The sequence below is a fragment of the Erpetoichthys calabaricus genome, chromosome 9, assembly GCF_900747795.2.
Source record: "Erpetoichthys calabaricus chromosome 9, fErpCal1.3, whole genome shotgun sequence".
NCBI classification, from domain to species: Eukaryota; Metazoa; Chordata; class Cladistia; order Polypteriformes; family Polypteridae; genus Erpetoichthys; species Erpetoichthys calabaricus.
The window spans coordinates 109,302,765-109,329,346 of NC_041402.2; the positions used below are offsets into that span (position 1 = coordinate 109,302,765).

Here is a 26,582-nt window from a genome sequence, read left to right on the forward strand (position 1 = left end):
TGTCCATATGGTAAAAGTTTTGTTGACCAGCACATTCTGTTTTCAGGCGTTTGAATTATATTTTGATATACAACAAGCGCAAAGAAAGGCGGCACAGTAAATCGCTTTCCATTTCACATGCTTTACGCACCCGCATTCAGCTCGCTTTGTCACCGCAAATGCTGTGTGAACAGCCGCCCTCCATCACCAGCCACCGATCACTGGATGAATATGTGCGGGCGGCTCGTGGGGGATTACTTTCTGTTTTAGAGTTAAAGAATAATGGTAAGAATATTCAATCAAAAACAAAAACTAAAAATATTTATTAAGTTATTATTTTATTTCAGTTAGTCTTTCCAGCTACTTTAATAGTTTCGTTTAGTTTTAGTTTTTCATTACGGTTAAGTTAATTATTTTATTTCAGTTTACGAAAATGTTTTTTTTTTATTGTTTTAGTTTTGATTTTAGTTTTCGTTAACTATAATAACCTTGCTATAGATGGCATCCATCCACCTTGGACCAAGAGTGTTAGATATTGGCTGTATGCCTTGATGTATTGGACACCAAGACCAGCTTAAAATCCTTGCCAGAGAAGAAATTTTGTTACACTTGTACTCTGCGGGGCTCATTACTCTTTGCTGGAGCCCACTTTATGTGGCTACAGTTAGTCCATTTGTTTGACAACTAGCAAAATTTTTCAAAAAGGATTTGAACCATGAAGTTATGGAAGGTATAGAAGGAAAAGCTAATTATCTGTAAGCAAAGTAGATTAAAGGAACTCCTAAGCAATATGTACTTAATGAATATTTATTTGTATTAATGAGAATACAGTAATCCCTCGCTACTTCGCGGTTCACTTTTCGTGGATTCACGACTTCGCGGGTTTTTAAATACAAGTGATTGCCCGCCTATCGCGGAAGTTATGTTCCAGACCCATCAGAAACAGGAGAAAATCCACGATATAGAAAGACCATATAAGTAAACATTTTTATAGTTTAAGCCTTAAAATACCCATCCCACATGCTTTAAACACATGTAAACTTATAAAACACACTTTGTTAACACATATGATATGTGGATGGCGGGCTAAGGATATGAGTAACATCTCACTATTATAAAACATTTTAACTTCACGCAAGACAAGACAGTGAGACAGGAAAATTGGTAATGTACAAGCAGCACAAAGCCAGGACAAAGTCCACTTCTCCTTAGCGTTCATTCAGCTCCCAACCCCCTTGACAATGCGAAGTGGCAGGAGCATACTGCGCTTCCGGGGAGGGGGGGTTTGAGCGAAGGTGGTTCAGCTCTCACACGCTCTCACCCGACACACACACTCCTCCTCCTCCTCCTTCCAAACGCTCAGAGCGACAAGCAGGCATTTTGGCAGAAGCAGCACAAAGTCCATTTCTGCTCAGCGTGAGTTCAGCTGCCCCCCTTCACAAAGTGAGTGCAGACACATTGACGTCTGATCGCTGAGTGCAGTGTTGGTCTGAGGTGTTTAAGAATGTAGAAAGTGTTTAAGAGCATAGGAAGTGTTTATAAGAGCGTGGGAAAGGTTAACAAGAGAGTGAGAAAGGTTTATAAGAGTGTGGGAAGGGTTTATAAAGCCTTAAAATATGTATAAATAATAAAATAAATATAGGTCGCTACTTCGCGGATTTTCACCTATCGCGGGGGGCTCTGGAACGTAACCCCCGCGATAGGTGAGGGATTACTGTACTACATTATTATTATGAATTCAAAGTGGTGGTTAAGAGATATTTTTAGATAAGTGTTTTTATATGCCCATTGATACTAAGTATGATAAGATAAATTACCTTGAAGGACCAATGATTGATGTAATCTTGAGCTAATTAAAATCTAATCTAACACAGTATGAAATGTCTATTTGGAATTATGTTAGGTTACTATCATTGTAGATATAGTCCAGTATTTCTAGTTAAGGCCAGTCCAGTTTAAATATTCTTGGTCATTGATTGTAATATTATAACAAATAATGCAGAGCTTAACATTTAGGGACATTTATTAATTGACAAGATTAATAGTAAACTTGTGGGATGGTATAAATAACTAATATTTTGGGAGTAACGGACACTTACTGTAGGTCAGAACATCCACAACCATTAGGATAGAATGATACAGTTTAGGCTGACATGTTGATGGCGACACAGGCCAAATGATTAACACTATGGCTTACTGAACATGATTATTATAAAGGATACCGAAATGAAGTAATAATTTAAACCATAGAAGATGGAGTGTCTTATACTGTACATGTAGTGGTGAATGTACAATTTGTGAATTGAAAAGCTCAGACGCAATCTGATGATCTCAGCTGGTGTCAGAAAATTTTAACCCTTAATGACATGCTTGGTTATATCCCTTGCAATTTAAATGTGACCTTAGAAAAGACCCAGTGATTTGCATTTCAGATAATAGTGCTGACATCTTCTGAAGGGAGGATTGACTCCTATGTCAACAAAATAACTGTTTGCATTAATGCAATAGAGGCAGTTCAAGCTTAAGACCACAGCTGGGTATAAACGTGGGCAACTTTATGAATGAAAGCGTTAGGATGTGAGCCTATTGTTATTTGTAAGGACCTTATCTCTGATCATTATTGTGCACATCAGTGGCAACATAAAACTGTAAACTTTTGAGTTTTTAAGAAAAATATTTGTGTTATCTGTGTTGCCACCAACAGTATTATTAAAAGGTCCAATTGTAGATGAACACACAGAGCTAGATATATTATATTGTTATCTCACCTTATTTAGGAATTGGGACAATTTTGACAGGACAATTCTGACATTTTGTGTTTAGTGTAAACTAATCTTAGAAACAAAAGGTAAGACCAGTACACTTAGGATTGGCTTCATTTGAACCCAGGAACATGGGGAGCTATGCTTTCCAAAGCAAGAATTATTCTCTTGATTGCATTGTTGTGTCCTTGAATAGTATTTTTGCCGTGTATTGCCAGTTTTCAGATAAGTTATTACCAGAATTGCCTTCAGACAGGTGAAAATCCAAGTTGTTGAACCACAAGCATCTTTTAACTCCAGATTTTGATTTTCTTCTTGATGACATTATGGATGATGAAATGCTAAACCAAAGGCTTCCTGGGTGATGTCCTGGTAACAGCTCCTAAGGAAGAGGACCCTCTACTGTGCGCAAAGTACTTGGGTTGAAGCAAATGTTGCAGCATTTTTTACTGGAATATCTACATATAATTGGAAAAACCGTTGGACCAAGTACACTGGATCAAGAACACTGCACTTTGTCAATATCTGTGTATGTTTTACAGTCATGGCCGAAATTATCGGCACCCCTGGAATTTTCCTTGAAAATGCACTATTTTTCCCAGAAAATTGCTGCAATTACAAATGTTTTGGTATACACGTTTATTTCCTTTATGTGCATTGGAACAACACAAAAAAACAGAGAAAAAAAGCCAAATCTGACATCATTTCACACAAAACTCAAAAACTGGGCTGGACAAAATTATTGCCACCCTCTACTTAATATTTGGTTGCACGCCCTTTGGAAAAAATAACTAAAATCAAGCGCTTCCTACAGCCATCAACAAGCTTGTTACACCTCTCAATTGGAATTTCCGACCACTCTTCTTTTGCAAACTGCTCAAGGTTTCTCAGATGTGAAGGAACGCCTTCTCCCAACAGCAGTTTTGAGATCTCTCCATAAGTGTTCAATCGGATTTAGATCCAGACTCATTGCTGGCCACTTCAGAACTCTCCAGCGCTTTGTCTTCAACCATTTCTGAGTGCTTTAAGAGGTATGTTTGGGGTCATTGTCCTGCTGGAACACCCATGACCTCTGACGCAGACCCAGCTTTCTGACACTGGGCCCTACACTGTGCCCCAATATCTTTTGGTAGTCTTCAGATTTCATGATGCCTTGCACACAGTCAAGGCATCCAGTGCCAGAGGCAGCAAAACATCCCCAAAACATCTTAGAACCTTCACCATGTTTGACTGTAGGTACTGTGTTCTTTTCTTTGTAGGCCTCATTCCATTTTCTGTAAACAGTAGAATGATGAGCTTTACCAAAAAGCTCTACCTTGGTCTCATCTGTCCACAAGACGTTCGCCCAGAAGGATTTTGGCTTCCTTAAGTACATTTTGGCAAACTCCAGTCTGGCTTTTTTATGTTTCTGTGTCAGCAGTGGGGTCCTCCTGGCTCTCCTGCCATAGCGTTTCATTTCGTTCAGATGTTGACGGATAGTTCGAGCTGACACTGTTGCACCCTGAGTCTGCAGAACAGCTTGAATATGTTTTGAAGTTGATTGGGGTTGTTTATCCACCATTCGGACTATCCTTCATTGCAGTCGTTTATCAATTTTTCTCTTCCGTCCATGTCCAGGGAGATTAGCTACAGTGCCATGTGTTGTGAACTTCTTGATTAGGTTGCACACAGTGGACAAAGGAACATGAAGATCTCTGGAGATGGACTTGTAGCCTTGAGATTGTTGATATTTTTCCACATTTTTTGTCCTCAAGTCCTCAGACAATTCTCTGCTCTTCTTTCTGTTCACCATGCTTAGTGTGGCACACTCAGACACACAACAGAAAGGTTGAGTCAACTTTTCTCCATTTTAACTGGCTTCATGTGTGATTGCTATATTGCTAGCACCTGTTTCTTGCCACAGGTGAGTTCAAACAAGCATCATATGCTTGAAATAAAACGATTTACCCACAATTTTGAAAGGGTGCCAATAATTTTGTCCGGCCCATTTTTGGAGTTCTGTGTGACATGATGTCAGATTTGTTTTTTTTTCTCCGTTTTTTTGTGTTGTTCCAATGCACATAAAGGAAATAAACATGTATAAACAAAAACATTTGTAATTGCAATAATTTTCTGGGAGAAATAGTGCATTTTCTAGGAAAATTCCATGGGTGCCGATAATTTCGGCCAAGACTGTATACTATTGTTTTTCTATGTAATCTTGTATTTTATAATATCTATATTATTGAATTTATTCTATTGTGCTATATAACCTCTACTTATTATACTTTTACATTACTGTATGCCTAGACTACTGACAGATATAGTGCCTCCTTCAATTTGGCCGGCCAGGGGTGTTTTACTCCTCTCTAGTGCATAAAACGTGGGAGGTGTTCGGCATCTGTGTCTCTGTGAGGGGAGAACAGTGAACCAGGGGTTATGAAGACTGATGATGGGCTTGGATTGAAGACCTAGAAGAAGACTGAAAACTGGCTCCCCTTCTCACCTTCTGGATTGTAAATTATTTAGGGTTCTAATGAACCCCAAAAAGGGGGAAATGTAGAAAAGAATATTCTTAAAGTTGATAATTTGTATATATCTAAAGAGAATCATAAAGCGTGTATGAGAACAAGTATTAAATATTCTGATGTACATTAACATAGTAAGGGTTAAACCATAAAAAACCCACGGTTGTCTATTTTATTATGTTTCTCTTTGCAGCTGCTAAGTTTAAAAACTTCATTCAAGGACATTGTGTACTGTTAGGGGGCTAATGGGCCATTGTTTTAAGAAATGCAGCCACTGAGGCTTTGGCCATGAGAGAAAACCAAATAGGCTGTTCACTTTCATTTGCAGCATCTGGGCCTTTGCCTCCCTGTCTGCTTGCCTGGACAGGTGATGACAAGTAAAGGAAAATGCAGCTTATGAGAAACAGTGTTATTGTTTTAGGGGCACAGCTGCCCCAACCTCTAGCCTATTATTTTATGTGTGGGTCCGCCTGATTCCAACTTATGATCGGAATCGATTGATAAATAAGTTTTGGACACCTGTACAGGGTATGAAGTAATGATGGCAGTTTTGGTCAAGTGACGGACACTAGGTAATGATGGGAAGAGCCAGGAGGAGGAGAGCATTTTGCATTAGTGATAAGAATTGTAATAAATTTAAGCTCGCTGAATTTGCTAATCGCTCATTTCACTTGATTTGGGTCCGTGTATGCATCATGCAATAAAACTTGATTATGCCTTCCTGAAACTCCATATGCCTTCTTTGAGCGGCGTGTTTCTGCCACAACAGAAGTTCACAATGCAGCATCAGTAATCACCAACAAAGATGGAGATAGAATTACTTGCCATGAAAATATAATGCACACATTTAGAGTCTTTATATTCTACTCAGTTTAAAGAACACAAGACACAATCTAAAGCATTTTTGATACATTACAGATACCACAGCTAGATACTCTAAGTGCAGAAGAATGAGATAAACCTCTGACACTATCAGAATTACTAGACGCAATAAACTCACTTCAGAGTGGGAAAGCACCAGGTCCTGATGGCTACCCTGCTGAATTTTATAAAAAACTAGCAAAATACCCGCGCTTCGCAGCGGAGAAGTAGTGTGTCAAAGAGGTTATGTAAACATATATATATACATAAACATATATATACATATCGACATATACATATACAGTAATCCCTCGCTATATTGCGCTTCGCCTTTTGCGGCTTCACTCCATCGCGGATTTTATATGTAAGCATATTTAAATATATATCGAGGATTTTTTGGTGGTTCGCGGATTTCTGCGGACGATAGGTCTTTTAATTTCTGGTACATGCTTCCTCAGTTGGTTTGCCCAGTTGATTTCATACAAGGGACGCTATTGGCAGATGGCTGAGAAGCTACCCACCTTACTTTTCTCTCTCTCTCTCTTGCGCTGACTTTCTCTGATCCTGACGTAGGGGGATTGAGCAGGGGGACTGTTCGCACACCTAGACTATACGGATGCTAGTCTAAAAATGCTGAAAGATTATCTTCACGTTGCTAACTTCTGTGCAGCTGCTTCCTGAAGCGACATGCTGCACGGTGCTTCGCATACTTAAAAGCTCGAAGGGCACGTATTGATTTTTGATTGAAAAACAAACTCTGTCTCTCTCTCTTTCTCTGCTCCTGACGGAGGGGGTGTGAGCTGCCGCCTTCAACATCTTTGTGCCGCGGTGCTTCGCATACTTAAAAGCCAAACAGCCCAATTGATTTGTTTGCTTTCCTATCTCTTTCTGACAGGCTTTGCTCCTGACGCGCACTCCTTTGAAGAGGAAGATATGTTTGCATTCTTTTAATAGTGAGACGGAACTGTCATCTCTGTCTTGTCATGAAGCACTGTTTAAACTTTTGAAAAAGAGACAAATGTTTGTTTGCAGTGTTTGAATAACGTTCCTGTCTCTCTACAACCTCCTGTGTTTCTGCGCAAATCTGTGACCCAAGCATGACAATATAAAAATAACCATATAAACATATGGTTTCTACTTCGCGGATTTTCTTATTTCACGGGTGGCTCTGGAACGCAACCCCCACGATGGAGGAGGGATTACTGTATATACATATACACATCCACATATACATATATATATATACAAATTTACATATCTACATATATATATACATATAAATATAGACATACATATATACATACATACATACATTCACATATATATATATATATATATATATATATATATATATATATATATATATATATATATATATATATATACTGTATATATACATATCTATTTATTGGCTCCTGTATTTAGGATATAGCGGGTTGGATAATGGATGGATGGACATTTGTATGCATAGCCCTATTTCCCCGTTTTCGTTTTTTTTCTTTCTTCAGTAATATTTCAGCAAACCCGGAGCTTGTCAGTTCAAATCCTGGTACTGACACCACTGTGTGACCCTGAGGAAGTCACTTCACCTGCCTGTGCTGCAAAAAACAAAAGTAATGTAACAAATTGTACCTCAGATGTTGTAAGTTGATGGAATAAAGGCATAAGTAAAATAGATAAATATGTATTACACACATAGGAACTATTCATTTATTTTCAGTTAAGTCATCTGCAGCAAACTTTTATAAATGAGGGTTTCTGATTTTTAGATAGTGCAAACTGTTTCTTCTTCATTGAGGTTTTCTCTTGGCGAGCTTTTTTCATTTCATTGAAAATTAAAGCAGCAGGTGCCAAAATATGTAGCTTTCTTATTAATTTTTCAACATTGTGTAAAATAACTTTATAAAGTAACATAAAATGTTTAAATACTGGTTATCCTTTTACACTAAAATATTACTAAAGAGATACAAAAAAAGTAAAATGCATATGTTCTTTTTCTTTAAGGAGATTTAATATTACTGAAGAAAGAAAAAAAAAACTAAAACAGCCAAATGGGGCTATGCATACAAACTTAAAAGGTTTAAATAAAACAGAAATATACACTTTTATTTTTACTTGCTTAACTTGTGGAGGGTGTATCCTGTAGCAAAGCCCTAACTTTTTTTGTGAAAGCCCGTTTCAGTCAATAAGTCTTAAAAACAGGTGTAAAGATATTGACAATAAGCTACGCAAACCCACCAAGACATGGAATCGTTTAAATCAAGTATCATTACATCTTCCTTTCTTAAAGAGAAGTAAGGCAGTACTTATAAGCTTACATATATATATATATATATATATATATATATATATATATATATATATATATATATATTTATATATCTATATATACATAAATATATATATATATCTATATAGCAAAATACCTGCGCTTCGCAGCGGAGAAGTAGTGTGTTAAAGAGGTTATGAAAAAAAAAAAGGAAACATTTTAAAAATAACGTAACATGATTGTCAATGTAATTGTGTTGTCATTGTTATGAGTGTTGCTGTCTTTTATATATATAATATACACACACATAAATATATATATACATATACATATATATATATATATACATATCTACATATACACATATCTACATATACATACGTATATACACATATACACATCCACATAAACATATACAGTGGTGTGAAAAACCATTTGCCCCCTTCCTGATTTCTTATTCTTTTGCATGTTTGTCACACAAAATGTTTCTGATCATCAAACACATTTAACCATTAGTCAAATATAACACAAGTAAACACAAAATGCAGTTTTTAAATGATGGTTTTTATTATTTAGGGAGAAAAAAAATCCAAACCTACATGACCCCGTGTGAAAGAGTAATTGCCCCCTTGTTAAAAAATAACCTAACTGTGGTGTATCACACCTGAGTTCAATTTCCGTAGCCACCCCCAGGCCTGATTACTGCCACACCTGTTTCAATCAAGAAATCACTTAAATAGGAGCTGCCTGACACAGAGAAGTAAACCAAAAGCACCTCAAAAGCTAGACATCATGCCAAGATCCAAAGAAATTCAGGAACAAATGAGAACAGAAGTAATTGAGATCTATCAGTCTGGTAAAGGTTATAAAGCCATTTCTAAAGCTTTGGGACTCCAGCGAACCACAGTGAGAGCCATTATCCACAAATGGCAAAAACATGGAACAGTGGTGAACCTTCCCAGGAGTGGCCGGCCGACCAAAATTACCCCAAGAGCGCAGAGACGACTCATCCGAGAGGTCACAAAAGACCCCAGGACAACGTCTAAAGAACTGCAGGCCTCACTTGCCTCAATTAAGGTCAGTGTTCACGACTCCACCATAAGAAAGAGACTGGGCAAAAACGGCCTGCATGGCAGATTTCCAAGACGCAAACCACTGTTAAGCAAAAAGAACATTAGGGCTCGTCTCAATTTTGCTAAGAAACATCTCAATGATTGCCAAGACTTTTGGGAAAATACCTTGTGGACTGATGAGACAAAAGTTGAACTTTTTGGAAGGCAAATGTCCCGTTACAACTGGCGTAAAAGGAACACAGCATTTCAGAAAAAGAACATCATACCAACAGTAAAATATGGTGGTGGTAGTGTGATGGTCTCGGGTTGTTTTGCTGCTTCAGGACCTGGAAGGCTTGCTGTGATAGATGGAACCATGAATTCTACTGTCTACCAAAAAATCCTGAAGGAGAATGTCCGGCCATCTGTTCGTCAACTCAAGCTGAAGCGATCTTGGGTGCTGCAACAGGACAATGACCCAAAACACACCAGCAAATCCACCTCTGAATGGCTGAAGAAAAACAAAATGAAGACTTTGGAGTGGCCTAGTCAAAGTCCTGACCTGAATCCAATTGAGATGCTATGGCATGACCTTAAAAAGGCGGTTCATGCTAGAAAACCCTCAAATAAAGCTGAATTACAACAATTTTGCAAAGATGAGTGGGCCAAAATTCCTCCAGAGCGCTGTAAAAGACTCATTGCAAGTTATCGCAAACGCTTGATTGCAGTTATTGCTGCTAAGGGTGGCCCAACCAGTTATTAGGTTCAGGGGGCAATTACTTTTTCACACAGGGCCATGTAGGTTTGGATTTTTTTTTCTCCCTAAATAATAAAAACCACCATTTACAAACTGCATTTTGTGTTTACTTGTGTTATATTTGACTAATGGTTAAATGTGTTTGACGATCAGAAACATTTTGTGTGACAAACATGCAAAAGAATAAGAAATCAGGAAGGGGGCAAATAGTTTTTCACACCACTGTATATACATATACAAATTTACATATCTACATATATATATATATATATATATATATAGACATTCATATATACATACATACATTCACATATGTATATATACAGTATATATATATCCATATTACTAACCGAGAATGCTAAACCGGATGATGGACGCAGGCACATCCGGTAATGGGCCGTAGCTGCAAAAAGACGTACTGCGCAGGCGCAAAAAGAGTCCGCGAGAGTCGGCTGAGGAGCCGAGAAAGGCGGACAAAAGAGGGCGAGAGAGGCGGATGAGGGGCCGCGAGAGGCGGACAAGACCACAGAAAAAAGGAGTGAGCACAGGAAAAATGGAGAAATGAGGCGCAAAGAGCACCGAAAAAAGGAAAAGGCACATAAAAAAAGTATTCAAACGCAAGCAAAGCACGAAACACATTGCACACGAAACTAGACTCAAAAAAAAAAAAAAAAAAGAAAAAAAAAGAGGATCGCGCACAACAGCAAGGCACCCCCCCCCCCCCCCCTACAGGCACCGGACGGGACACACACCAAGAGGGGGATTCAACAAGCCCATGGAACACAAAAAAAAGAACACAAAACCACCCCACAGACCCTACAAGCAAGGGACGGGACACACACAAAGAGGGGGATTCAACAAGACACAGGAACACAAACAGAAAGAAGACGCTCGCGCGACAACAATCCTCAACCCCCCCCCCTCCAACACATCCATAAGAAGTGACACCCAAAGCCACATATTCTAAAGTGAACATCAACACCTTCACACTAGACAGCATAGGTGTCAGCATTGGTGGATCTCCTTACAATAAAGCACTATTAACCGTTCAACTGCAGAAAAGGAAACATATTAACAGTGACTGCGATCCTCTTTATTACTTATCCATATTTCGCATGCTGAGAAAGAAACAAGTCATGAATACACGGTCACGGGTACAAAACGAAAAGGAAAGGATAACAGGAACAAACACACGAACACGAAAGAAACAACAAAATAGACGGCTATGCAGCATAGGTGGATCTCATTACAATAAGGCACTATTAACCGTTCAACCGCAGAAAAGGCTCCATATTAACAGTGAGTGCAATACTCCTTATTACTTATCAATATTTCTAAATGAAAAAATGTCTCGACTCCAAAAACGCAAAGCTCAACTAAAGCTTCTAACTAACGATGTACCTAAAAGTAAAAACTTTATGAACTGCATTAGATCCTACAATAGTTCATTTGCTTTTGCATATACCGGAGTAAATATCAGGCCACCAAAAGGCAATGGCCCATACTGCTTTCGCATATGTGCACAGATAGTGCATCGCATTGGAACAGTGCACCCTGAAACAAATCAACAACACAAATATGCACAAATCTACATCCTAGATCCACATTACGCAAACTATCAATCAAAGTGCTGCATCGCAACAGGCACGGATTCAAAACGAAACACCTCCCGTCTCAGACATACGTTAATGGCAGCGAAGGCTACAACGGGCTTCTCACACAGCACAGGCAAATCGATTACAGCTCCAAAACAACACGTCCCAAATACTGGACATACAACGACGCGCCTCTCAAACGGCACAAGGAAAACATACACCAGGAAAATTCATTCGGATTAATGAATGTCATTTGCAATCATTGTCATTCAGTTCACTTCCCTGAAGAAACAACTGGCAATACAAGTTATACATTTACACGTTGTTGTCAAAAGGGTCAAATTACACTGCCTTCTTTACATTCATATACTGAATATCTACAGAAGCTTATAACTGACGATGTACCTGAAAGTGAAATCTTTATCAACTACATTAGATCCTACAAATCGGTATCCACTATGAACATTAACGGTGGCACTGCACGTGACATCCGTCTTGAAAAAATGTTGTTTATTGATGAATGTTCAATGGCATGAAGTCACTTACTCAACACCATTCATAAACTTCTACAAACGTTTATGAATAATAATATTCGATTTGGAGGAAAGGTACTTTTATGAGGAGGAGATTTTAGACAGTGATTAGCTATTCTTCCAGATGCCATGCACTCAGCTATTGTTCAGTGCACCTTAAAATACGCAGACAAGTGGCATTGCTTTCAAAAGATACAGTTAGTAAAAAAGATACGATGTCCAGAACCAGATCATAACAATTGCTTATTACAACTGAGAGATGGTACACTCACCAATACAGATAGACTTCAGCCACATATTATTACAATTCCTCAAGCCTTTATCTGCGACGACTTAGTTACAGAAACATTTGGAACAGCAATCTCATTAGACCAAATGCCCCTTTTAACACAACGCACTATATTATGTCCAAAAAATATTAATGTGGAAAACATTAATACCCAAGTCATTCCATTACTTCCTGGAGAGACACAACTCTTTCTAAGCTCTGACAAACTTGACTCTGATCACAACAATAACCATCTTAAATGACCTTACAAGTTCTGAGCTGGAATTACCTTTTACACTTAAACGGCGTGTACAAAGAAATTTTCAAATAAACCTTTACACTGTGCCACACACTTTATTGTTTGCTTTCTATTTGCATCATCTACACCGTCACACTATTCTATATCTCATTCACACATCACGCTCTTTGTCATTCCCAACACCAGGGGTTGGCGAGCGAAGCGAGCAGGGGGCAGAGCCCCCTAGTATATATATATACAGTATATATATATATATATATATATATATATATATATATATACAGTATATATATATATATACTTATTGGCTCCTGTATTTAGGATATAGCAGGTTGGATAATGGACGGATGGACATCTGTATGCATAGCCGTATTTGCCCGTTTTCGTTTTTTTTTCTTTGTTCAGTAATATTTCAGTAAACCCGGAGCTTGTCAGTTCAAATCCTGGTACTGACACCACTGTGTGACCCTGAGGAAGTCACTTCACCTGCCTGTGCTGCAAAAAACAAAAGTAATGTAACAAATTGTACCTCAGATGTTGTAAGTTGGTGGAATAAAGGCATAAGTAAAATAGATAAATATGTATTATACACATAGGAACTATTCATTTATTTTCAGTTAAGTCATCTGCAGCAAACTTTTATAAATGAGGGTTTCTCATTTTTAGATAGTGCAAACTGTTTCTTCTTCATTGACGTTTTCTCTTGGAGAACTTTTTTCATTTCATTGAAAATGAAAGCAGCAGCTGCCAAAATATGTAGCTTTCTTATTAATTTTTCAACATTGTGTAAAATAAATGTATAAAGTAACATAAAAGGTTTAAATACTGGTTATTCTTTTACACTAAAATGTTACTAAAGAGATACAAAAAAAGTAAAATGGATATGTTCTTTTTCTTTAAGGAGATTAAATATTACTGAAGAAAGAAAAAAAAAATTAAACAGCCAAATGGGGCTATGCATACGAACTTAAAAGGTTTAAATAAAACAGAAATATATATTTTATTTTTACTTGCTTAACTTGTGGAGGGTGTATCCTGTAACAAAGCCCTAACTTTTTTCGTGAAAGCCCGTTTCAGTCAATAAGTCTTAAAAAAACGTGTAAAGATCTTGACAATAAGCTAAGTCATCTGCAGCAAACTTTTATAAATGAGGGTTTCTGATTTTTAGATAGTGCAAACTGTTTCTTCTTCATTGACGTTGTCTCTTGGAGAGCTTTTTTCATTTGATTGAAAATGAAAGCAGCAGCTGCCAAAATATGTAGCTTTTGTATTAATTTTTCAACATTGTGTAAAATAAATGTATAAAGTAACATAAAAGGTTTAAATACTGGTTATCCTTTTACATTAAAATATTACTAAAGAGATACAAAAAAAGTAAAATGGATATATTCTTTTTCTTTAAGGATTTTAAATATTACTGAAGAAAGAAAAAAAAAATTAAACAGCCAAATGGGGCTTTGCATACGAACTTAAAAGGTTTAAATAAAACAGAAATATATATTTTATTTTTACTTGCTTAACTTGTGGAGGGTGTATCCTGTAGCAAAGCCCTAACTTTTTTCGTGAAAGCCCATTTCAGTAAATAAGTGTTAAAAACAGGTGTAAAGATATTGACAATAAGCTACGCAAACCCAGGAAGACATGGAATCGTTTAAATCAAGTATCATTACATCTTCCTTTCTTAAAGAGAAGTAAGGCAGTACTTAAAAGCTTACATATTTATATATAGACATACATATATATATATATATATATATCTCAAGCCGTGCAAACACACTCTTGAGAATGCAACGTATAGTTGTACAGAAGAAAAGCAATCTTGCCTCAAATGAATGGCAACCTTTTGTAGGTCTATGAACTTAATTTAAAATTTAGGTTTACACGGTGCTTTCTTTCCGAAGTACCTGCACTCATGAATATGTCTGTATGTGTCAGTCGGTCATATCTACGTGCTTCGCACCGGCGAAGTACCACTTTTAAATTTTTATTAAGAAGAAAATAAAACGTTTTTAAATTGAGGGAAAATATACTAATAACAGTTTGTTAAGGATCTGTTTTTTTGTGAAGCTGCCTTTACTCGAGTGATCACTTCGACCTGACTTGGTGGCCAAGTATAAGCGTTACCTGGTAGGTAACCACCCATACAATAAGATTGTGAATCAGACTACGAATGCCGTGAATGTAATTACACACTCACTGCACTTGCTTACGGTAATCGAACCTCGGACGTCAGCGCTAGAGGGGCTTAGCAGCGGTGAAGTATTGCTTTTAAATTTTAATTAAGAACAAAAGAAAACCTCAGAGGTTCGATTCCCGTAAGGGAGTGAAGTGAGTGTCCGGTTACCTACCAGGTAACGCTTATGGTTGGACAGCAAGTGACGTAACATCAGCCACGGTGACTTCAGTTGTGCGAAGCAGATCATAGAATGATTGAAAATAGTTTTCCATTTACCTTTTTACTAAAAGGCGAGCTTTTAAGCCTGAGAAATCACCCCGTAAATGCACACGTTTAATTGCACATGTGTTAATATGTATGCTTACACAGTATTAAAAGACAGTCAAAAATTAACGTCATTTACCTTCGTTCCCGCGTTTGACTTGTGCTGTAAATCTCTTCCTTGTTTTTAGTTCACGTGATTACGTAGGAGGCGTGATGACGCGATACGTGACTCCGCCTCCTCCATTAGAGTATATGGACAAAAAATATGTTCCAGTTATGACCATTACGCGTAGAATTTCGAAATGAAACCTGCCTAACTTTTGTAAGTAAGCTGTAAGGAATGAGCCTGCCAAATTTCAGCCTTCCACCTACACGGGAAGTTCGAGAATTAGTGATGAGTCAGTCAGTCAGTCAGTGAGGGCTTTGCCTTTTATTAATATGTATAGATATCTAAATCCCCGCAAAGTACTGCTTTTAAATTTTTATTAAGAAGAAAAGCTTTTTAAATTGAGGGAAAATATCCCAATAGCAATTTGTTAAGGATCTGTTTTTTTGTGAAGCAGCCTTAACACAGCTTTTCCTCTGTTTTATAAACGAACGCCATATAAAGTCTTCCTTTTTCCTTGCTTCACCAAGGAAGGAGCCTTTTTATTAAATCCAAAGGTTCTTCGCTTTTTTTTTTGGTTTGTTTATTACAATTGTTATAGTTCTGTTTGTATACGACGTTGTCAGTTCAGCACTCAGGTTGTAATATGACCAAGCTGTGCAAGCTTACTGTTAAGAATGCAACGTATAGTTGTACATGAGAAAAGCAATCTTGCCATAAATCAATGGCAACCTTTTGTAGGTCTATGAACTTAATTTAAAGTTTAGGTTTACACGGTGCTTTCTTTCTGAAGTACCTGCACTCATGAATATGTCTGTATGCGTCAGTCGCTCAAATCCCCGCGCTTCGCACCGGCGAAGTACTGCTTTTAAATTTTTATTAAGAAGAAAAGAAAACCTTTTAAAATTGAGGGAAAATATACCAATAACAGTTTGTTAAGGATTTGTTTTTTTGTGAAGCTGCCTTCACTCGAGTGATCACTTCGAGCTGACTTGCTGGCTAACCATAAGCGTTACCTGGTAGGTAACCACCCATACAATCAGATTGTGAATCAGACTATGAATGCCGTGAATGTAATTACCCCGATCTACATGCTGTCAAATAAACGAACCACACGCCGTGGCGCAATTTTAGGGGCTTCGCCTCTAGCGCTGACGTCCGAGGTTCGATTCCCGTAAGGGAGTGAAGTGAGTGAGTGGTTACCTACCAGGTAACGCTTATGGTTGGCCAGCAAGTCAGGTAACATCAGCCACGGTGCCTTCAGTTGTGAGAAGCAGATCATAGAATGGATGAAAACAGTTTACTGTCAAATAATGCAAAGAGTACGCAACACGTCTTTCCCCCTTATTCTTGGTTCATCAGGCGTACACACTCACTGCATTCGCTTACGGTAATCGAACCTCGGATGTCAGCGCTAGAGGGGCTTCGCAGCGGTGAAGTATTGCTTTTAAATTTTAATTAAGTCTTAAAAAGAGGTGTAAAGACATTGACAATAAGCTACGCAAACCCACCAAGACATGAAATCGTTTAAATAAAGGCACGAGTCGAAAAACACCATCCCATAATATTAGTTAACGATTAACACATTTCTATATGCATTGTAAGCATACAATACAACTGATAATATGTTGCGCTTATTTATCTGGTGTACTGAAATTTTTGCGCGTTTAACGGCTGAAATCTAACGTGGTTTGTGCCCTTCAGAATGAAAAGAGTTTGCATTTACCTTTTTAATAAAAGGCGAGTTTTTAAGCCTGAGAAATCAACCCGTAAATGCACACGTTTAATTGCACATGTTAATATGTATGCTTACACAGTATTAAAAGACACTCAACAATTACACAGTATTAAAAGACAGTCAACAATTAACGTTATTTACCTTTGTTCCCGCGTTTGACTTGTGCTGTAAATCTCTTCCTCGTTTTCAGTTCACGTGATTACGTAGGAGGCGTAATACGTGATGATGCAATACGTGACTCCGCCTCCTCCATTAGAGTATATGGACAAAAAACAGGTCCCAGTTATGACCATTACGCGTAGAATTTCGAAATGAAACCTGCCTAACTTTTGTAAGTAAGCTGTAAGGAATGAGCCTGCCAAATTTCAGCCTTCTACCTACACGGGAAGTTGGAGAATTAGTGATGAGTGAGTCAGTCAAACAGGTTCCAGTTATGACCATTATGCGTAGAATTTCGAAATGAAACCTGCCTAACTTTTGTAAGTAAACTGTAAGGAATGAGACTGCCAAATTTCAGCCTTCTACCTACACGGGAAGTTGGAGAATTAGTGATGAGTCAGTCAGTCAGTGAGGGCTTTGCCTTTTATTAGTATAGATATTCAGTTAAGTTAGCTACCCTCTTATTAGCAACATTTAAAGAAGCCAGAGACAAAAAATTTCTACCTCAAACTTTTCGCCAAACATTAATTACTGTTTTTCCTAAGAAAAATACGGACTTATTACAATGTGCATCATACAGACCAATCTTGCTTCTGAATAATGATGTTAAGATACTCTCTAAAGCCCCAGCTAGAAGGATTGAGAAAGACCAAACCGGATTTATTAAATGTAGACATTTGGCTTTCAATCTTCGACACCTATTTAATGTAATATATTCACCCATAAAGTCTAACACTCCGGAGATCATATCTTTGGATGCAGAAAAAGCATTTGATATGGTAGAATGGGATTACTTGTTCACCACTTCGCATAAATTTGGGTTTGGCCAGAACATATGTGTATTAATCAAACTACTGTATACTAGTCCAGAAGCTTCAGTTTGTACTAACATCATTTCAGACTACTTCAAACTAGAACGCAGTACTAGACAAGGATGCCCCTTTTCACCACTGCTATTTGCAATCGCAATTAAGCCATTGGCTGTTCACTTTTGAAATCATTCAGAGATAAAGGGGATTTTCAGAGGAGGTCATGAGCAGAAAATATCATTATATGCAGATGATATGGTACTATATATGTATCAGACCCACAAAATTCTGTGCCTACAGCCTTAAATGTACTAGCAAAATTTCAAAAGATATCTGGACTCAAAATTAATTTGAAGTGTGCTTTTTCCAGTAAATTCTATAGCAACTAACACTAGATTGGACAGCTTCCCTTTTATCACTGCAGATCAGTTTAAATACCTGGGGGTCAACATCAAAAGTAAATATAAAGCTCATTTTCAACAAAATTTTGCTGTTTGTATGGACAAAATTTAACAAGACGTGCATGCATGGTCTGCCCTCCATTTTACTTAAGCAGGGAGAATTAACATTGGCAACATGAATATACTCCCTAAGCATCTGTGTCTATTTCAAAACATCACAAATACACATTATCATTAAGAAATTCAACTCAATAATAACATCGTTTATTTAGAATTCGAAAAACCCACAAATTCAGAAGGCCTCACTCTAGCTCCATATGTGCAACTCAGAATCTTTTATCGAGCACATCCATTTCGCTTTAAATTGTCCAAAATGTTTCCAGGGTAAGATCCAACCTGAAAACGTTGCAATCAAGCTCCAGCTTCACCAGGCCACAACTCGGTAAATGTCCAAAACATAACATCTTTGTGGACAAAACTTTTTAAATGCCTATCAGACAGCCTAGATGTCACAATCACTTCTAACCCATTAACAGCTGTGTTTGGTGTACTCCCAGATGGGCGTATAGTGGAGAAGGACAAACAATTGTCCTTTGAATTTAGTTTTGTTAAGTTCTGACTTGAATGTATAGAATGTTATATGTTTTTAATAAATTCAATAAAAGATTAAAAAAACATTCTGAAGTATGAAATAGCTCTGTTCTTGTAGCAATACATTCATTAACACTAGAATTACCAGAGCCTACGAAAAAACTCGTAGATCCAGCCCACCTTAAATCGCTTCTTAAAACCTTTCTCACCTCTCCGCCAGCGTCTTTTGTCATCTAAATGTACTGATAAAGACAAGCTGCCAGCAGCCGGCTATTCCATCCCCCCAACGACTTAGAACGTAAACGAGCTTTTCCCAGCTGGGAGTGAAGTGGAGTTTTAGAGTAGAAATAATAGATTGTTATTTGAAACACACGAATTTCATATGTTTTGCATTTCTACAGTAATCTGTGTAAACACATTGTTAAAACAGAAACGTTTTATATATTCTAGTAGCAAATGACAAAATGTAGGCATAAACTATATAATGTATGAAGCCTGAAGTCCAAATATCAAAGAAACACTTTCACAAAAGGTACAAAAAAAAAGCCACCGCCAAAAAAAACCCGCCTTAGTGTGAGACATTGACAGGAATTAACTATCACTGCTTCCGAGGCGCAACAGTATCAGTCGTTGCCTGGGAATCAGAAGGTCATGAGTTCGATCCTGCACAACTCCCTCTTGAGAAGTGTTCTTATTTTCACTATTTTAGAATAAAAAGATACATTTGATTTCAGTCTGTAACAGCCGGTGTAATTTATGATATTTGTAAAGGTTAACTTTATTTTTTTAAAATTCACTTTTCATTGTCTCAGTCGCGTTCAGGATCCATCCCTACCGCCCCCCACCTGACACTGCTGTTTTCACATAAAGACGCTGTACCGCTGCCCTGGGAGAAACAACTAAACCCCGGGATAAGCACGATTAGAAAAGTGCTAATGTAAAGCAGTTCAATATATAAAATCTATCGGGCAACGTGACCAACGCTCATCCTTTTATTGATTTCCCCACCACCAGTCCCAGCTTATCATTAACAACAAATCATATTACAACACAAAGAAGAAGCAAAAGAATAACACATATATTATCTTACATGAAAAGAAAGAAACAAACAAATACATAACAATCAAACCCCCCTCCTTTCTGGTTTAAACGCACAATGTTCATAAATCATAGAAACCAGTTCAACCAAACGGAATTACTGTCCTTATTGTGCAGGGCAAAGAGAAACCATACGGGAATACGCCGGCCGTTGAGCCGGTAACAAAAAAGTTCAATCCTACCAGTCCAAGTATTCCAGCGAAATCAAAGGAAGAAAAAAAAAATGGTCCGTCTTCAGAGACGCGTCTCCCTTGTGTCGCTGAGCCTTCAAAAAAAAGAACTTGTTCCAGCAGATATTTTTTCTTGGCGCTACCTCGTCTCTTCTCTTTGCTCCACCACAAGATGTCTCTCTTTCTCCCCTTCTTTTCCAGTTTTTAACCGCCCTGACCGAGTTATGACCTCCCCCTTAAAGGTATATTTACAGTATTCTTCTTTCCTGAAAGGCACCCAAAGAGGCAGCAAACTGCCCCTGGAATAAAGCACATGTGGCATCCACTACAATGCGCTATAGTTCTGCAGTGTCTCACGATACATACGACTGCGTGTTTTTTTTCCCCCAATATTGCCAGACCCCACGTGTTGCTGTATGGTGTTTCTTTTGTACTCCAGGACATGCAGAGGAAAGCATAGTAAAGAGCAGTAACTTCAGCGCTATATGCAATCATCAGACACTCCCCATCTGATGCTGTTTTCACATAAAGACGCGCTAAAGCTCTGCAGTGTACTTGTGACTGCATTGTCGTACCAATGCTTGCCACTTTTTGTGGCATTATACGTGTATTTTTTGAGCATGCCCATGTAGCTCAAACACAGGAACATATGTTGATGTAAAAGTATAACAAAACAAGTGCACTTTTATTCAAGACTATAACCGAAGAAAAAAGAAAGCAAGTTACAGTAGGCGGTTGATATGACAGCTTGCGTGGTGGAATGCTAAGAACTGCTGATTTCCATTCTGTGCTATATAACTGTTAACATTTGAATCTGATGATTGCTGTCTTATTTAGTGTGCGCAAGAACACGCAGGTGGCCAGTTGCTGAGTGCTACAACGCACATTTTAAAAAAAGAAAGAGACAAATATATGTGACGTTTTGAAGAAATCATTTTATGACGCGAATAGTACCAATCAGAAAACATCGTCGAAGTAATGCAATATTATTTGAAAACGAACAGCGTCAGATCGGGTGTGAAGTTATACTGGCGCTGTTTGAGTCAGATCAGAAGCTGAATAAGCAGAAAAAGCTCCTGTTCTGACTCAAAGTAAAAAAGCATGAATTAATCAACAGAAATAACCGCGATTGACATTTTAAAGTTAACGATTTACAGTGCATACCAATTTATAAATTCAATGTACGTTTGAGAAAAAAAAAACACTTCAAAGCTGGGAATCGAACTCGCGTCTCTGTGGCACAGTAAGGCAGCGGTGCTCCAAGTCAGCAAACCGTAGCGTTAAGCCACGGAAGCTGCTGTATCATCCTTGAACCTTTTGTAAAAGTGTTTATTTGATGTTTGGGCTTCAGGCTTCGCAGATTCTATAGTTTATGCCTACATTTTGTAACATTTATTACTAAAATATGAAAAAGTTTCTGTTTTAGCAATGTGTTTACACAGATTACTGTAGAAACGGAACACGCATGAAATGCATGTATTCCAAATAGCGATCTATTATTTCTAATTTAAAACTCCAGCAGTTCAGTCACTCCCAGATAATCAAATAAGGCATGAGCTGAGAGAACTTAGTGAGCGTTCTGCGGCGGTGGGGGATGGAATAGCCTGCTGCTCGCTGCTCCTCTTAATCGGCACATTTAGAAGACAAAAGAGAGGTGAGAACGGTTTTAAGGTGGGCCGGATCTACGAGTTTTTTCGTAGACTCTGGTAATTCTAGTGTTAAAGACAGCTTAAAAATTCATGTTTTGCTGTAAATGCACTACCACTACCAATTTTTTCAACACCCTGATGTACTCTCTTAGTGAAAACAGCTTAAGTAAAATAAAAAAAGGAAATAAAACAGCATGCATGAACTGGACTATTGCACAATTTCTAAATGGTCATGATTACAAGCATAATTTTCTTCTTAGTCCCATAAACGTGTTAGATTTTGAACACACCTGAAATAAACAACTTCTCCGAATTAAAATGATCTTTTAGTAAATATATTTCTAAATATATTTATTTCTTATAACACATTTTCAGATTTACAGTACAACTAAGCATATTAGAACACACACATTATACACATATATAAAATCCAGTTTTTCCACAAATTTCAAAGGTGCCTCGGACGTTGTTCCCAGCTCCTCAATTATCTTCTTTATATTGGAGATAATCTGCAGAAATGCTTGTACGGGCTGGTGTAACATTTCCAGCTCTTGCACATCAAAATCATTATCTCCATCGGCCGGAGATGGGCTTGGACAATCATCAGCCCCACCTCTTGGCTGTGAGCCAGCAAACATGCCAATTTTGTGTGCATGCGCCATCGGGTCTTGTGTGAGTTCTTGGGTCTTGGAGTTCCAGGATGCAGCCACTGGCCGACTGCATTCCGCCTGTTTCAATTTATCGGCGGATCATTCAGTCATGTTCCTCTTTACCTTTAAATATGGCAGGCAGTGCCTCGCTCGCCTCCCCCTTCCCCTTCCCTCCTCCACTCGACTCTGGCTCGCTTGCTGGGTTCTCAGCAGTACTATATATAGTCCTTGACCCGGACGTGTTTCTGTTACAGTAATCCCTCCTCCATCGCGGGGGTTGCGTTCCAGAGCCACCCGCGAAATAAGAAAATCCGCGAAGTAGAAACCATATGTTTATATGGTTATTTTTATATTGTCATGCTTGGGTGACAGATTTGCGCAGAAACACAGGAGGTTGTAGAGAGACAGGAACGTTATTCAAACACTGCAAACAAACATTTGTCTCTTTTTCAAAAGTTTAAACTGTGCTCCATGACAAGACAGAGATGACAGTTCAGTCTCACAATTAAAAGAATGCAAACATATCTTCCTCTTCAAAGGAGCAAACAAATCAATAGGGCTGTTTGGTTTTTAAGTATGCGAAGCACTGCGGCACAAAGCTGTTGAAGGCGGCAGCTCACACCCCCTCCGTCAGGAGCAGAGAGAGAGAGAGACAGATAAAAAAATCAATACGTGCCCTTCGTGCTTTTAAGTATGCGAAGCACCGTGCAGCATGTCACTTCACGAAGCAGCTGCACAGAAGGTAGCCAACGTGAAGATAATCTTTCAGCATTTTTAGACAAGCGTCCGTATCGTCTAGGTGTGCGAACAGCCCCCCTGCTCAATCCCCCTAGGTCAGGATCAGAAAAAGTCAGCGCAAGAGAGAGAGAGAGAGAGAAAGATAAAAGTAAGCTGGGTAGCTTCTCAGCCATCTGCCAATAGCGTCCCTTGTATGAAATCAACTGGGCAAACCAACTGAGGAAGCATGTACCAGAAATTAAAAGACCCATTGTCCACAGAAATCCGCGAACCAGCAAAAAATCCGCGAAATATATTTAAATATGCTTACATATAAAATCCGCGAAAGGCGAAGCGCGATATAGCGAGGGATCACTGTATTCCTTTCATGTAACTTGACAGCACTTCCGGGTCAGATGGAGAAATCGAGTTCTTTAATCAGCCCAGTAGTACTTTGGGACGTCTGTCCTCGTGACTTCCTAGTACTTCCGGGCTATAAGGGAAGCGTGACTTTCCTGGTCCCTTCTACAGCACCCAACAGGGCTGAGATACTCCAAGTCTCAGGATGCCCTGTGGGAATCCGGGGCACCACTACACTCCAAAAGTTGCTGCCTTCCCCCATTCTATCATTCCTGTGGCTTCCCAGCAGGGCTGAGCCACCGGCCGTGTCTTACAATATATATATATGTACGTATGTATGTTTGTATATATGTATGTGTTTGTGGGTGCGTATTAGAAAGACCTTGAGTGTGACAATACATAGACAGTTGTCTATGGCATTTTTCCACACTTGGAATTCAATTATGTCAAAGTACATAGATGTCCTAACAAAATACATATGGAAGGGTCATTTAAAATAAAAATCAAATCAAAACACAAAAATGTTAGAAATGAATCTTGCGTATTTAAACCCTGTTGTGGTTTCAGCTTGGAGTAACCTCAGAATCACGTTTATGGTAAGCTAAACACCAGATAACTCTACTTTGACCAAAGGGACACCAGACTTAACTCACCTTAACAGTCACTGGTGTGCCTGTACCTGTGAGCCCTAAGTTTCCAATGCTGTTTTTGAGCCACCTAACACTAAAAACATTTGTCTTTTTTTTTTTTTTTTTAATATTTGTACCGATGCCTCACAAAACCCATTTTAAACCACAAGAACAGGCATAGTATTTTTGTTTTCATTTTTTAGTTAATAAAAAAATGATTCACTTAAGAAACTTATTCACTGTAAATTAATCCAGGCCAGGAACATGAAAAAATAATTTCACACTTAAAACTCCAAAACTTATTCTTTAAGATTTTTATATAAAATTTAATTACTTGATTGTTCTATTTTAATATTCAAAAGATGTTTGGTTGAAAAAACCTTCCTTTCCTTTTATTAAGTTTTTGTACATCATATTAGACATACCACTATGAAAGTAAACTTGGACCATATGTGGATCAAGGGAAAGCATAACAAAAATGCATAACATTGCAAACAGCATTTAAAATAATTTAAACTTTAAAGGTCTCTGCATTTAACAGTTGACTAAAAATACACAAAATAGGTAGTGATTTTATAAAGCTAACATCTAGGACTAAATTCAAACGTCATTGAAACATATTTTGTTTATACAGAGACAATGAACAGTTAATTTCATTTAAAGAAAAAAGGCACTAGAATACATTATTTCAATAGATTATTTTACTTTTTAGAATACTTACTGATACAGTCTTGCTTTGAGGGTACAATGGCGCATCTAGTCTTGGAAATAGTGCATGTCGTTCTGGACAAATTTGCCAGTTCCTGAAAGAGAGTTAAGGACAAACAGAAATTTCACCTACAAAATATGACTTTAATGTTAAATGCTTACAGAATCTGTGTTATTAGAATACCAGGCCAAGAAAACATCTCACTGTGATTCTCGCCTAGAACCAAATTAAAAAAGACAAGATAAATGGATGGTGTTTAAAGGTATCTAGGGATATATGTGCCCCCCCCCCCCCCCCCCCAATACTTAGGCTAACATGCAAACAAAGCATATGTCAACAAGTACTAAGTGAAATATTATTCAGTTACAGCAGACCCTCACAAGTTTAGGCTGGGGATGCACTTAACACTATGCAATACGTGCACTTGAGGATGCTGCTGCTACAACAAGCAGTGTTCCGAGTATACTTGTACACTTTAAGTAAACCTGGAGGATTCCACCAGGTGGCAGTGCGAGAAATCATTACAGCAAGAAAACAGGTGAATCAGTGCATCAGAATTAAAATATATAGACAATGAAATAGCAGATTATCTAAATGATCTTTTCTCATTTCTTCACATGTGAGAGAGTAGATAACCTTCCAGGAGTAAAAGCGACTACTGAGGAGGTACTGAGCAATTTCAAAATTGTAGAGGGAGAATTACTGCTTAGATTAAATAGGTTGAAATCAAAAAAAATCATCAGGACCTAGTGCTGGGCGGCATGACCAAAATTCTATATCACGGTATTTTTCAAATTATACTGGTTTCACGGTATTTGACCGTATTTTTTTCCCCATGCATGAGAGGATGTTAACCACATTTTCTACTGGAATTACTGCAGTAGACTGGCTAAGAATAACCTATTCCACTGTCATGAGAATTGTACATTGTACAAAAAAACATTTTAATATGCACACAAGTATTAATACAGGTTTGCATGGTCCCATAAAGTGATAGTTTTCAAGGGGGTGGCACTAATAAAGAGAAGGAATCACATTGCATGACAGTTGCAGTCAAAATATAGAACCTTTTTATTGAACACATTTTGCAAACAACTTAAACTAAAATTTTGGCAACATATTTTTAACCATCTAAAGAGGCATTTAGACTTAGTAAAATATCCAGAGGTGTTTGTCAAAAGTTGTATTACACTGAACATGTCTTAAGAAAAGAAATAAATAAATATTTTTTGTTAACCAACTACACTTTCTGTTAATGCTAACAATCTCAGTCCACTGACACGTTAGCTATATGGATTGTAATGGCATTGGTTATCTTGATCCACCGCTTGCTTTTTTTGTCGCAGACAGTACCTCTAGCAAACGTGTCTACAAGTGACATCTGACTTGAGTGTCCTCTAGCTTTTTTTTCCGAGGACGTGGAGGTTGGCAATCTCAGTTCCATACATTCATGGTAATCCAAAGCATGTTTGCGGCTAAGGTGGTGCAGCAAATTGCTTGTTTTGCCACCTCCG

At 38.0% G+C, this 26,582-nt stretch overlaps 1 protein-coding gene across 1 annotated transcript in view; it reads right to left on the minus strand.

Annotated features, from left to right (window-relative positions):
* Nucleotides 1-26,582, minus strand: part of tdrd12 (tudor domain containing 12) — a 725,767-nt gene that overhangs the window by 169,489 nt on the left and 529,696 nt on the right. The window contains exon 20 of the mRNA XM_051932225.1: nt 25,081-25,162. Within this exon, the coding sequence (XP_051788185.1) occupies nt 25,081-25,162 (82 nt within the window). The remainder of the gene's footprint in view (nt 1-25,080; nt 25,163-26,582) is intronic.